The following is a 13,590-nucleotide window of genomic DNA, read 5'->3' as shown; positions in this document are numbered from 1 at the left end:
GGGGGTGTGTGTGCGTGTGTGTGTGTGTGTGTGTGTGTGTGTGTGTGTTTTATATGGATATTTTCCTGTTTTATCGAAAGACACACACTAAAGAGAGAGAGAGAGAGGAGAGAGAGAGAGAGAGAGCTCCCTTCGCCATCATTTCAAGTGTTTGCTGTTGAAAATCTAAAAGTGCACTGGTAATAAAATTGTTGCAGTTTTCGATCAATAAGAATGATTTTTTTGTTAACTCTATCTCAGTTTCTCGCTCTGTCTTTGTCACACACACACACACACACACACACACACACACACACACACACACACACACACACACACACACGCGCGCGCGCGCGCGCACGCACACACACACCCCACCCCCACACAGACTCACATGTAGACTCACACGCACACGCACACACACACACACACACACACACACACACACACACACACACACACACACACACGCACACACACACACACACACACACACGCACGCACAACAAGAATTACACATGACGGCATGGTATTCGTCTTTTTTTATATCACAAAGCAAGGGGTCAAGCAATCAAGTAAGTTACAACAAGCATACGTCTATTTTAAAAACTACCTTCCATCATCATGCATATTCAGTTACGAATGCAAAACATGTCGGTCAAAAGGAAAAAGAGAAGGGATGGGTGGCATCATGTAGGCGTGGCCTGGTGGAATGATTGACAGATGGGGCCAGGCGCTGGCTGCTGAAAACCCCTCCCTCCGCAGTTTCATGGCCAGCTGTTTCTTCCACTTCGTTCTGGAGAGAGGAAAATCCAGTGTAAATCAAATGATTAATTGAAAGGTTAATACACAAGGGGAGGATGGGAACTCCTGTTATGCTGCCTTTAAATGTTTAACATTTAAGTCTAGTGCTTATATTGTCCGCTTGTGTCCTGCCACGTTTAGAGGTTTTTCTGTCTAGAAAATTGTACCTGTTGGAAGATAGCTTAATTGCTATCCCAGATAAATTTGGGTGGCAGAATTTTGTTTTTGAATCTCTGAACTGCGGAAGAAATTGAAAAATAAAACCATGCAAAACTCTTTGGCTGAAGAACATATTGTCTCAAAGCTGTGGCTGTCAGTACTATAAAAAGAAACAAACAAACAAACAAACAAGCAAACAAATAAAAGCTCAAGATATCACAAACACGTTGCCACGAAGATTTTGTTTCATTCCTAACTATGAATAGTGAGTAATATGACATGTGTTCTTTGCTAGACCCAATCAAAGAAAAGCCTCACAGTAAACATAGCTGGAAAAGACTGGGATGTAACCGAGGCACATGACTTCACAAAGGTTGATTGACAGAATGACACTTGTACGCCCGGCCCCGTACTTTAGCTTGATTGTAAAGGTGTGTACCTATGTCAATGACTTACCGTCTGTTCTGGAACCATGTTTTGATCTGTGTCTCCGTCAGGCTTAGTTCTTTGGATAGATCCACTCGTTTGCAGACACTCAGGTACCGGTCCTTCTGTGGTCAAGTAAACACATAATGATAATAATAGTAATGACAAAATTAATAGCTTTTCAATAACATATTTCTTACATGGAACAAAAGTTACAAAAGCGTACAGATCATGGAATTTAACAAAGCAAATTTGGCCTGTTGCACACACTAAATAGTACAAAGTCAATACATGCAAGTTTTTAGTACAAAAACAGGATTTAAAAAAAGGAAAATCAATTAAAAAAAAGTTAGTTTGGGTCAATTTCATACAATATGTTTTTCTTGTTTTTTCTTTTCTTTTCATGTTATTATTTTTTGTATTGGTAAATGAATTGGTGTTGAATGATGTTATTCCCATTTTTGATTAGTATCATGTTTTGTGTTTAAGATACCCTAAAACAAGATTAAAATGTTTGTACAAAATCAACAAAGATAGAACACAAGACAGTTACTAAAGTAGTGAGAGAGAATTATGCGGAAAATTCTTCTAGCACGTATATATATATGCAAACTTTATACCGACATGGACAGAGAAAAGGCAATTGGCAGGTTTCATGGTATTAGGCCATTTTGATAGTCTCAGATTTGCTTAGTCTTTTAAATCCATATCTGTGAGAATCTGCAGTATTTGTTGTATTAACATGCAAACTAGTTGTTGTTTAAATACTTTTTTGAAAATAAAAGTTGAATTTTTTTATAATGTGTTTATTTATGTGCGTGTGAATGGTGGCGATCGTCAAAATACGGACGGATGAATTTACTTTTGCCACAGCATCACTAAACAAAGAACTAAATTCCAACACACACACATGCACAAGTATCAATGCTGTTGTGGTTGAGAGTGCCAGAACACATTGAAATGATTGTTTTTCAACAACAATCGATATCCATAACACAAATTCTAACTTATACTAGCTCCGCAAAAAAAATGTATGGGGATTCGGATCTGTCCGTCCGCATAGCGATATCAAGAGCATCGAAACTAATTGTGATTTCACAGGACAAAAACACAAGTTTACCTAATTTTGTATACTGTAAATACAAGTTTGTGCACCCTTGAAGTGAGTTATAATGTTGCCGAGGTCAATTTGCCCTTGATCGAGGCACGGTGACCCGAGTTTCAAAGTTGCGATCCTGTCCGTCTAAACAATGTAACGATCGCCACATTTTTCTTTTCATTCAAAAACTAACCGTTTGGGGAGGAAGTGACCTCACGTTGTTTTACGTTGACGCTCGCGCTCGACAGAAAAAGACCGCAACAGTTTTTCAGTTAAAAAAATCGCAAAGTAATTACATTTTCTGAGGTTTTCTAGTGTCCGTCTAGTAACAATCGCCACTCTAACGATCGCCACTGAGTGTTGAAGTCACATTTAACTCCATTTTCGACTGTTTTAAGAAACTATTTTGACGCTCAATCGTCACGTTTCAGTGTCGAAACACGTACTGTGCATTTGCAATCAGCCGGTGTGTCCAAACTGAAATGCGAGTGATGCCTCGATTTGTGGCGATCGCTCACGTGGTTGACGGACAGAAATACCTTCTTAGGGGGTAGGGGAACAGTTACTCCTCCATACAATAATGGTGTTTACAAATGATTGCAAACTTGTCTCTTTATAAACTGTTCAGACATGTCTTCTCTTCAATAATTTTCAGTTTTGTTCGGTTTGTTAATCAGGAGCACCCTGCAGTAAATGTTTCATCTGTGACAATGCTCGAAATGTTGACGTAATTCCAATGCCCATATCCTTCTCTTGTTACCTCATCTAGCCAAAACCATTGAAGATAGAAAGACATTTATTGAACAAACTAGATGCACAACACCAGTCTTAACACGTTTTGGTCTTACATGTATATGAAAATATTGATGGCCAAGGAATGGTTTGAAAAAAAAGACGGTTTTTCCCTTCAAAACGGTCTAGGTCTGCCGGAAGTCGTATTTTTTCAAACCATTCATTTGAGAATCAATATTTTGATATACATACAAGAACAAAACTTGTTAAGAATGATGTGGGGCATATTTTTTGTTCAATAAATGTCTTTCTATCTTCAACGGTTTTGGCTATATGAGCTATATGCATGCATAGGATGACCGTATTGCTTTTTTTGCGTTTTCAGGGTATGCCGCTTTGCGCCTGGTTTTTAGATATAAATAAGGACCAGGACTATAAAAAAAATTACTGTTTTTAGTTGTAACAAACTCACTTTGTTGGAAAAACATGTCCTTTGAATTGTGTGCCAACATTTATTTTGTAGAATTTGAGTGTGTAAATAGTAAATTGCTGAACATAATACTGTGAAACCTGCCAAATGACATTTCCAATGGGTTTTCTGTCACGATTATTATTGAATTATAAAGTGAGGTGAAAGACTTGTAAAGCATGATTTATTTTATACAATTTAAGGCCAGGTTGTTGTTTTCTTTCGCGAAAGTAACATTTATGTGTAACTTTGTGAAACATGTATTTGTGGCAGATTGGGGGAAAAAAGGTAATAATTATGGAGATATCAAACTCTAAAACTTTTCATTACACCAGATTAAGAAACGAACATTCATTATGCTCAAAAATATCCTCACAACCTTGATGATGACGACTACGAGGATAAAAATAAATGAATCATATGCCTAAAACAAAACAATGCAGAACAAACCACAAAACACACACACACACACACACACACATACACACACACACACACACACACACACACACACACACACACACACACACACACATAACAGATAACTAAAAGCAAAGCAACGTAAAGCAACTCGAAGCAAAGCAATACTAAACGAAACAAAAGAAGACAAATATACCAACAACAAAAACACACACAAAAGCACCCACATAAACACAAAAAACAACACGCAACAACAAAAATTATAAAAAAAATAATATAAAAATTAGTAAAAGAAAAATTAATATAAGAACAGTTAAAAGCGCCAAACTCACCTTAAATTCAGCCTCCAGTTTCTCTAACTGGTCAGAGGAGTAGGCCTGCCTTGGTTTCCGGTCAACCGGTAGGCGTCGTTGGCGTCGACCGTTACATCTTTGAGCTGAGGTACAAAAACAAGTAAGAAGTTAGATTGACGAGGACTATATGCATAGAGAGGGGTTAAAAAAAGGCCGAACAACTATGCTTAGGACAAGAGAGGGACTTTTTTTTTAAGCAGGCAGTTAAACTATGCTTAGAATCAAAGAGATTGGGTTTAAAAACACACAAACAAGCAAGCAAACAAACAAACAAACAAAGCACAAAACACACAGAAACTATGCTTAGAACTATACATAGGGATTTAAAATGCTTATATGACCATAGAGAGGGATTAAAAACGAAGCAGAGAAACTATGCTTAGGACTACAGAGAGGGATTGCAAAAAAGCAAAGGCACAATGCTCATGACAAACAGACAGGGGTTTGACAACTAAAAACTGAGAAACTATCCTCAGGACCTTGGAGAGTTTTGTTTTTTTAAAGCTGAGAAAGTATTCTCAGGACCTCAGAAAAGGATTTTAAAAAAGCAGAGAAACTATACGCTTAAAATCATAGACAGGAATTACACAAACAGCAGAGGCACTATATACTAAGCTTAGAACCAACCATACCGATGGAATTAAAACGGCAGAGATATTATGATTATGACCATGTAAAGGGATTACAAGAAAAAGCAGAGACACTATGCTTAGAACCATACAGAGCTTGAGGGGTTTTCCAAAAAGAAAGTAGAGAATCTGTCCTTAGAATCAATAGAGAGGGATTTCAACAACAAAAGGCAGAGACACTATACGGTTCACACAGAAAGGTTCACACAAAAAACAAGCAGAGAAATTATGCTTAGGACCAGGTAGAGGGATTTAAAAAAAACCAGAAAACACACAAACAGAGAAACTTTGCCTAGGGCCTTGGAGAGAGACTTTCAACAACAACAAAAAGCAGGGAGGGCATATAGATTTTAAATATAAGATTTATCATGACGCAGAAGATTCTACAAGCGCTTCAGACGTAATTAGAGAAATAATGCTTATTAGGACAACAGGGAGGGAATAGGGATTAAAATAAAAAAACATGTGCATAGTATCTATGCATAGGACCACAAAAAGTGATTTTTTTTAAACAGAAACACTATACATAGGCCATAGAGAGTTGAAAGAGCAATGAAAATATGCCTATGACGGAAAATTAACTGCGCTTTAGACTATAGATGTAAAATGGCAAGAGTGCAGATCAATCGATGACCCTGCACGTAATTAGAGAAATAATTCTTCAGACCGTAGGGAATTGTAAGAATCCAGACAACAACTTGCCTACTTGTCTGCTTTAAGTGGACCTTGTTCAACGATTTAAAAAAAAAAGGTGAAGAGGGTAACATTGAAAAGGACACTAAATCGTACATTGTCACGTTTCAATATCACAATAAGGTGATTATGAACGGTTAGTTACTTCTAACTAACTAACCACACCACGATCCACTCTCGCAGTCATACAAATAGATAGAATCAACAAAAGTATAAGTTTCAGACGCCTGTTTATGTAATATCACGCCACCTCCCTCGAGACTTAACTCCAAAAGATGTTCTTTTTACGTTAAAAACGTAAAAATAAGTGGTCACTGACAAAAATGCCAGTTAAAGTACAGAAAATAATAATAACACGCTGATTCCGTGTATAGTTAGGAAAAGTTATTGATCTGCCGAAAAGGACGTTACAAATGTACATTGAAAAGGATGTTACAAATGAGCATTGAAAAGGACCTTGCAACTACAATACATTTCATGTGAACAGAAATTGTATGTGATACTATAAGATCTCAATATATTCAGTATTGGGAGAACATAAAACTATGTCCACGCACCTTCAAGCCAAAGGTTCCTTTGAATAAGATCGTGGTACATCCAACCTTGAGATGGCCCCATACCGGAATGGTACGCAGAGTGACCTCCCTGAGGTCTGCTCTCCGCGAAGGGAGACAATACTCCTTGAAACGGATACGCAGGAACGCTCGAAAACATTGGTGTATGAATTAACGGAATCATAGACCTACTCCCATGAGATTCTGAAACGCTTGTAGATTGTTCTGTGTCATGGCGATCATGTGCGATAACCCCGTCGTCGGTTTCTGAATCCGATTTGTCGTCCTGCGATGAATCTGGCAGAGCTGGCTTGCGAGAAGAGTTGTCTTCTCCAATGATGTCTCGTATGGAGAAGGAGAGTTTTGTCGATGGTGGTGAGTTTCTGCTGGTCTGTCTGACGGTGGTTGTTTCTGATTCGCTCTTTTGATTGTCTTCGGCAACATTTCCAGTTTCATGCTTTGCGTCAGATAACTCCATTTTGGCAGGAATGTCACGTACAGTCACTTTAAAAAAGATTGGTCACACGGTATTAAGAACAAATTTGTGTTTATAGACTATTCAGCCGGAGCAACCAGAGAGAAATACGTATCATAAACTCACAAAGGTCCATAAAAGACGAAAGTATGAAGATTTTAATCTCATAAGGTCATTTTGACCAAAAGTCCTCAAACAACTGTACCGAATCTTATAGACAGTGACAGCAGAATTTGTCAAAATCAAAATGATTTTACGGCAAAACTCTTACGGATCTGATTAAAAATAGACCTACTAAAGTCAGTTGTAAAAATCAATGTCCGAAAACGGATCCCAAAAATTCCTTCATATTCCTTATGGAAAACGGAAGTTGGTATTAAACAGCACAAGGTTTTAAACAGATTCTTTTATTTTCAAACAGATTTTTATTCAGTCTGCAAAACGCGTGACAAAATTAGTACCCTGAACATTTTCAGGGAGATTTATACCTTTCAACTGGTGAATAATGTTATAGTCTGTTTTGAGGCTCCGCCCTGCTTTATAATGCGCGCATTAGTACGCGTCAGGCTGTGGGCAGTGGTGGAAATTATTGATCCATGTTGGCGACCATCTCGCTTGAGTTGAGTTGAAATCACTGTGATGGTTTAATGGATGTTTGGCGGGGCTTCAGCGTCGTCGTCGTCCACTGTGGCACACCCCTCCCCCTTTTTCACTCCCCAGCTATTTTGTTTCTCTCTCTCTCTCTCTCTCTCTCTCTCTCTCTCTCTCTCTCTCAAACCAGTCACTCACCCACCTCCACCCACATTTCCCCATCACTTTGGCCAGTCTGTCTTTTTGTCTGCCTGTTGTTGTGTCTCTTTGTTTTGTCTGTCTGTCACTCTTTCACTTGATCTCTCTCTTTCACTATTTTTTGCCCTATCTCTCTCTCTCTCTCTCTCTCTCTCTCTCTCTCTCTCTCTCTCATACACACACGCACACACACACACACACACACACACACCCCCTCACTCTCTCTCTCTCTCATACACACACGCACACACACACACCCCCCTCACTCTCTCTCTCTCTCTCTCTCTCTCTCTCTCTCTCTCTCTCTCTCTCTCTCTCTCTCTCTCTCTCTCTCTCTCTTCCAGCAGGCCTCGTTCAGAATAAACAGGTGTCAATCGAATGGTCCGCAGACATTATGAAAATGTTTGCCCTTGCTTTCATCATGGCCACATCCAATCAGTTATTGCACTACTTAAGTATCTCACAGTCTGACTGGTTGGTTTTGAGCATCAATCATCCTCCAACTCCTCCCATCCTCTCGAGATAAAGGAAGTATTATGGAAGATTGTCAAGCTTCAGGAGAAGAGGTGCATCCTTCAAAAGTAAAGTGACAAACTTGGGAGAGGAGGTCTGGACGTTGTTTGTTTTTATTGCAAAGAGAAAAGGATGGTTTACGCACGTTTAAGATCCTACGGGCTACGAGGGTGATTTGTAATGTTTTTTATTTATTTATTTATGTATTTATTTATTATTTCTATTTGTTTAGATACAAAAATGTATTTAAACTTTAGCTGTCGTTGCCATTCCAACAACAACAAACAAACAACAAACAACAAACAACAAACAACAACAACAACAACAACAACAACAACACAACGCGGGCGAAAGTTCTGAAATCATTTTTTTTTAAACGGTTCGGATTTGGGTCGGACAGAGGAGGGTAGACAACGAATTTGGGACGGACACTAACTAAATACAATAAAAGGATTAATGACTCTCAGTGGTTGGGGCAAACAAACAAGAGATATTCTGTGTTGTTCATCCATCCAGACAGAATTGCCATGGCTAATGCTACAACAGAAAACAGTGATGATACTGATGACAAGATATCATAACGATATCTCCCTTTAAACGCTATTGGTTAACACTTTAAATGCCGACCTCTCCACTCGCATTAAATGGACTGAAAAGATCATCCGGATAATCAGAGGGTTCTACAGATATATATCGCACGGCGAATTGTTCCACGTGACACATGAAATCAGCCAGTCAGTGTTTGGTACCAGCTAGGTGGCCCATCTGTGGTTCATAGTGTTCTGTAGGCTAATGCTCAAACATTTTTAAAACTCGTACTGATACCGGCTGTGCACATATTTATTCATTTGTTAATTGGGCCCAGCACGATACAAATCTACGATGGGTGACTCTCTACGTCAATAGTTAATTGGGCCCAGCACGATACAAATCTACGATGGGTGACTCTCTACGTCAATAGTTAAAAGCTTTTCTCTTTTTGTCTCACACATTTTTTCGGTATAAATATTTGGGAAAGAAGGGGCGTAAGCGCTGTAGATGTATACAAAATGAGCAACAAAAGAGTAAGTGAGAGTTATGCGCAAGCAGCCTCCTGGCACCTGAGAGAATAACAAGCATTGAAAGGAACAAGCGACTTTCATCCTCATTTTATTTTGTCGGTTTATATAGCTACAGTACGGTAAGTGCGATACGTACTTGTAACCATGTATATCATACGATCATCAAAGTGATTTGAATAGTTTTACAGATTCAGTAATGGACACTTTCTTTCTTTCTTTCTTTATTTGGTGTTTAACGTCATTTTCCACCGTTCAAGGTTATATCGCGACGGAGCAATGGACACGAACGATGAGTAATGTGTTAGGAATTGATTTCAAAGCCACCTGTCTGCTCACAGCGGTTTTATAGATGAAGGCACACTTTTGGTTTGAACAATGGTTTATTCACCACCCCCCCTCCCCCCCCTTCCATTTCGCTTATACACGTTGTTAAATTGTGCGTACCACCAGGTGCACGTCAAGTTTAAACTCAAACAGTTTTAAATCAAAAATTCAGGACTAACCGTTGGTAGGCTGGGGAAGCAAGGAAGGGGGAGGGGGATTGAAGGGGTATGGGTGGTGTCTAGGGGGGGGGGGGGTGGAGGTCGCTTGTTTGGTTGATTGCTTTGACGATTGGCTGTTTGGGTGACTGTTTAGGTTGGCTAGCTCTTTTTGTAAAGCTTTTTGTGACTGATTTATAATTGATAATATCGAGCTTATGGACATTTTAATTATACAACTAATGATATTAATTAATTAATGATTTATAATATATACTATATAAGAATATAAAATGCATCTGCATCGAACCCTCCTTCATCCCCTTAACTTTCTCCACACAAGCACCCTTAAGACTGCATCGAGTAGAGTTATCCCATCTGTATCTCACCCTCCTTCATCCCCTTAACTTTCTCCACACAAGCACCGAGTAGAGTTATCCCATCTGCATCTCACCCTCCTTCATCCCCTTAACTTTCTCCACACAAGCACCGAGTAGAGTTATCCCATCTGTATCTCACCCTCCTTCATCCCCTTAACTTTCTCCACACAAGCACCGAGTAGAGTTATCCCATCTGCATCTCACCCTCCTTCATCCCCTTAACTTTCTCCACACAAGCACCGAGTAGAGTTATCCCATCTGTATGACGGGTCTGGACATTATTTTATTCTCTCCAATAACAACAAGGATACTGTTATAACCCAGATGTGGCAGAACACAGACAGACAGACAGACAGACAGACAGACACACAGACACAGACACACACATACACGCACGCAAGTAGTACGTACGCACCCACGCATGCACGCACCCGCACACACGCACACACACACACACACACACACACACACACACACACATGTACACACATATACACGCACGCACGTACGTACATACGCACCAACGCATGTACACACACACACACACACACACACACACACACACACACACACACACACACACACACACACAAATCCATACACTCTCACAATCAACAGATGGCCCTTTTCCCATTAGATACATTAATTTCATTATTGAATAAACACATTTTCAGAGAAAAGAAGACACTCTCAAAGATGTTCGCGCATTAACGGCGAAATAAAAATCAATCGAATAATGGAGTTCTTTCTCGCCTTCAAACGGGACAGTGTCGAAAATCTCAACAAAGATGCAAGTCTTAATTGAAATTCCAAATACGCTTAGAAACGCCGAAATTACCTTTGATGGGTTTCTTTTGTGTACCGACCTCCGTAAGGATGTTTATGATTTGCTCTTTGCGTAATGCGTGTATTGATGCGCATTAATGAAAGCCTGTCTAAAAGGGTAATGAGCGTTGGAAATGCACCCAATGTTACAATAACATTGTCTTGCCCTTTTCTTCTCTCTTGCATTTTTCCTCCCTTCTTTTTTTCACATCCGAAGATTGAGGGTGGGACCACCGCGAGAAAGGGTTTCAGTGATTTTGGATGTTTTTTTGTCTCTTTCTTTCTCCAGATCTTTTCATGCAGGAGATTGAGGGTGGGGGGTAGGAATACTCCGGCGCGAAGGGTGGTGAGGGGGGGGTGACTACGGGTATTAAGTATCTACCCGTAAAGCACGGGAAATAGTGAACACTCATAGAGGGCTTTTCGAGACTGAGAGTGGGAGTAAGAATTTCTGACATGCAGAGGTGGGTTGGGTTGGGGATGGGGGTGGGGGTGGGGGTGATATACGGACAGGCACACACACAAACACACAAACACACACACACACACACAAATACACATACACGCACGCACGTACGTACGCACCCACGCATGCACGCACGCACACACACACACACACACACACACACACACACATACACACACAAACAAATCCACACACACCCACAATCAACAGATGGCCCTTTTCCCATTAGATACAATAATTACATTATTGAATAAACACATTTTCAGAGAAAAGAAGACACTTTCAAAGATGTTCGCGCATTAACGGCGAAATCAAAATCAAAAGAAACAACGGGGAGAAGTACGGTTTGGGGGAAAGGTGGAGAGGGTATCGTGGGGGGGGGGGGGGGGGGAGGGGGACCTTACCGGCAGACACAGAATCACTTCACACGAAACATGGCGAAATAAGTAACTTTAGGGTCTAACAGTGTCAGGTGTTTAAAAAGAAAAGACGACCGTTTTAATGAAACTGCTTCAAAGATGTGAAGCAAAGGCGGTAATGAAATCGTGTACTAGTTTGGCTTTACCTTTATATCACACTGCCGTGATTAAATGTTTATGTGTGTGTGTGTGTGTGTGTGTGTGTGTGTGTGTGTGTGTGTGTGTGTGTGTGTGTGTGTGTGTGTGTGTGAAATCGTGTACATTTTGGCTTTAACTTTATACGATCACACTGCCATGTTTAAATGTGTGTCACGTGTATGTGTGTGTGTGTGTGTGTGTGAGTGTGTGTGGGTGTGTGTGTGTGTGTGTGTGTGTGGGTGTGTGTGGGTGCGTGTGTGCAGTGTGTATGTGTGTGTGTGTGTGTGTGTGTGTGCTTTCGTGCGCGCTCTTCGTATTCCCTTGTACGTGTAGTGTATGAGTTTTTGTTGAGATGACACCAGATAACTACTCCACAGACTAAAACCCTGCTAAGTGACTGTGGTGATCATTCGCACAGATTATCTGCATTATCTGCATAAGCCTGGAATATCTACAGTAGAATAAAGGAAGCAGAATGAACACACTACCGGCCATTAGTGGCAATACCTCATTTCAACCCCTTTACCAAACCACTCACTTAAACAGGCCCTTCTTCATCACAAGCACCCATCCACTCCAATGTGGGACGCAAGCGCTTTCATTCCGACAATCGTCACATCTGTTGAATAGAACCAAACGGGGGAAAATCGTGACTGCGCATGCGCAAACAAAAGCGCCACCCGTGCAGCAGGTGTTAGCTTTCCCATGATTGGCTGAAAGTGACGAAGCACCACGCGCCTCCTTCTTTCCTAGAGAGTCCTCTTTAAGTCAGAGTTATTTCTCTTCAGCTACGATTGATCGCACTGAGATAGGACCGGACGGTTGAGAATATGGTTCTTATAAAGCCTGTCCATAACTGGGCGAAGTGGACTACGCGAAGTATACTTCGCGAAGCTGGCCGCACGGAGCTTTAGCACTGAGTTTTCGGTAAAAAGACTTCGCGAAGCTGGCCGCACGAAGCTTTAGCACTGAGTTTCTGGTAAAAAGACATCGCGAAGCTGGCCGCACGAAGCTTTAGCAATGAGTTTTTGGTATAAAGACTTCGCAAAACTGGCCGCACGAAGCTTTAGCACTGAGTTTTTGGTATAAAGACTTTGCGAAGCTGGCCGCACGAAGCTTTAGCACTGAGTTTTCGGTAAAAAGACTTCGCGAAGCTGGCCGCACGAAGCTTTAGCACTGAGTTTTCGGTAAAAAGACTTCGCGAAGCTGGCCGCACGAAGCTTTAGCACTGAGTTTTCGGTAAAAAGACTTCGCGAAGTCGACTTTGGGCTCAATGGGCGGTTCTGGTGAGGTTATGCCCCTTCTTTCTTTCGGCTGGTAACAGGCGGAACCTCGCGGCAAGATCACACAAGAAAGGAAAAAAACGTGCATTGGTCCCAAATAGCATGTCGCTTTGGTAACAGTTCGTGTGTAAGTCGTGCATTTTATACGGTAAAAAGACAATGGTAACACTGAGGCGGATCGGGAACCTCGCGGCAAGATCACAGGAGTTGTCTCGCGTTATCACCCCAGAAGCGCTCATGAAGGACTGCCTCTGAGGGACATTATTTTGAGTGGGTTTATGTTCGAGATAACATTTTAAGAGAGCATAATATAGATGTTTCTAATGTTCTTACGACAACAACAAGGATGAAGCTAAACACTCGTAGATTGATACGATTTGGGGGGACTTCGATGGAAGTTATTGACTGAGCTGAAGGAACATGTATATTAAAGGGGTCTATGTTA

At 40.8% G+C, this 13,590-nt stretch overlaps 1 protein-coding gene across 1 annotated transcript; it reads right to left on the bottom strand.

Annotated features, from left to right (window-relative positions):
* Positions 1-476: 476 nt before the first annotated feature.
* LOC138947046 (NK1 transcription factor-related protein 1-like) lies at positions 477-7,023 on the bottom strand. The gene is made up of 4 exons (XM_070318470.1): positions 6,321-7,023; positions 4,421-4,524; positions 1,399-1,493; positions 477-775 (listed from the first exon to the last, which is right to left on the bottom strand). The coding sequence occupies exons 1-4, from the start codon at positions 6,793-6,795 to the stop codon at positions 616-618; spliced, it is 834 nt and encodes a 277-aa protein (XP_070174571.1). The 5' UTR covers positions 6,796-7,023; the 3' UTR covers positions 477-615.
* Positions 7,024-13,590: the final 6,567 nt, after the last annotated feature.

This window comes from Littorina saxatilis, linkage group LG14, assembly GCF_037325665.1.
Source record: "Littorina saxatilis isolate snail1 linkage group LG14, US_GU_Lsax_2.0, whole genome shotgun sequence".
NCBI classification, from domain to species: domain Eukaryota; kingdom Metazoa; phylum Mollusca; class Gastropoda; order Littorinimorpha; family Littorinidae; genus Littorina; species Littorina saxatilis.
The sequence above is the reverse complement of the archived record's forward strand: the minus strand, read 5'-3'. Positions and strand labels throughout refer to the sequence as shown.

What these genes read in the sequence shown, in the direction of transcription:
- LOC138947046 (XM_070318470.1), bottom strand. Translation starts at nt 6,795, where the DNA reads ATGGAGTTATCTGACGCAAAGCATGAAACTGGAAATGTTGCCGAAGAC. An exon ending in AAGGAACCTTTGGCTTGAAG is followed by an intron (nt 4,525 to 6,320) that starts GTGCGTGGACAT and finishes TTTGTACCTCAG; the next exon opens with CTCAAAGATGTAACGGTCGA. An exon ending in AACTGGAGGCTGAATTTAAG is followed by an intron (nt 1,494 to 4,420) that starts GTGAGTTTGGCG and finishes ACTTGACCACAG; the next exon opens with AAGGACCGGTACCTGAGTGT.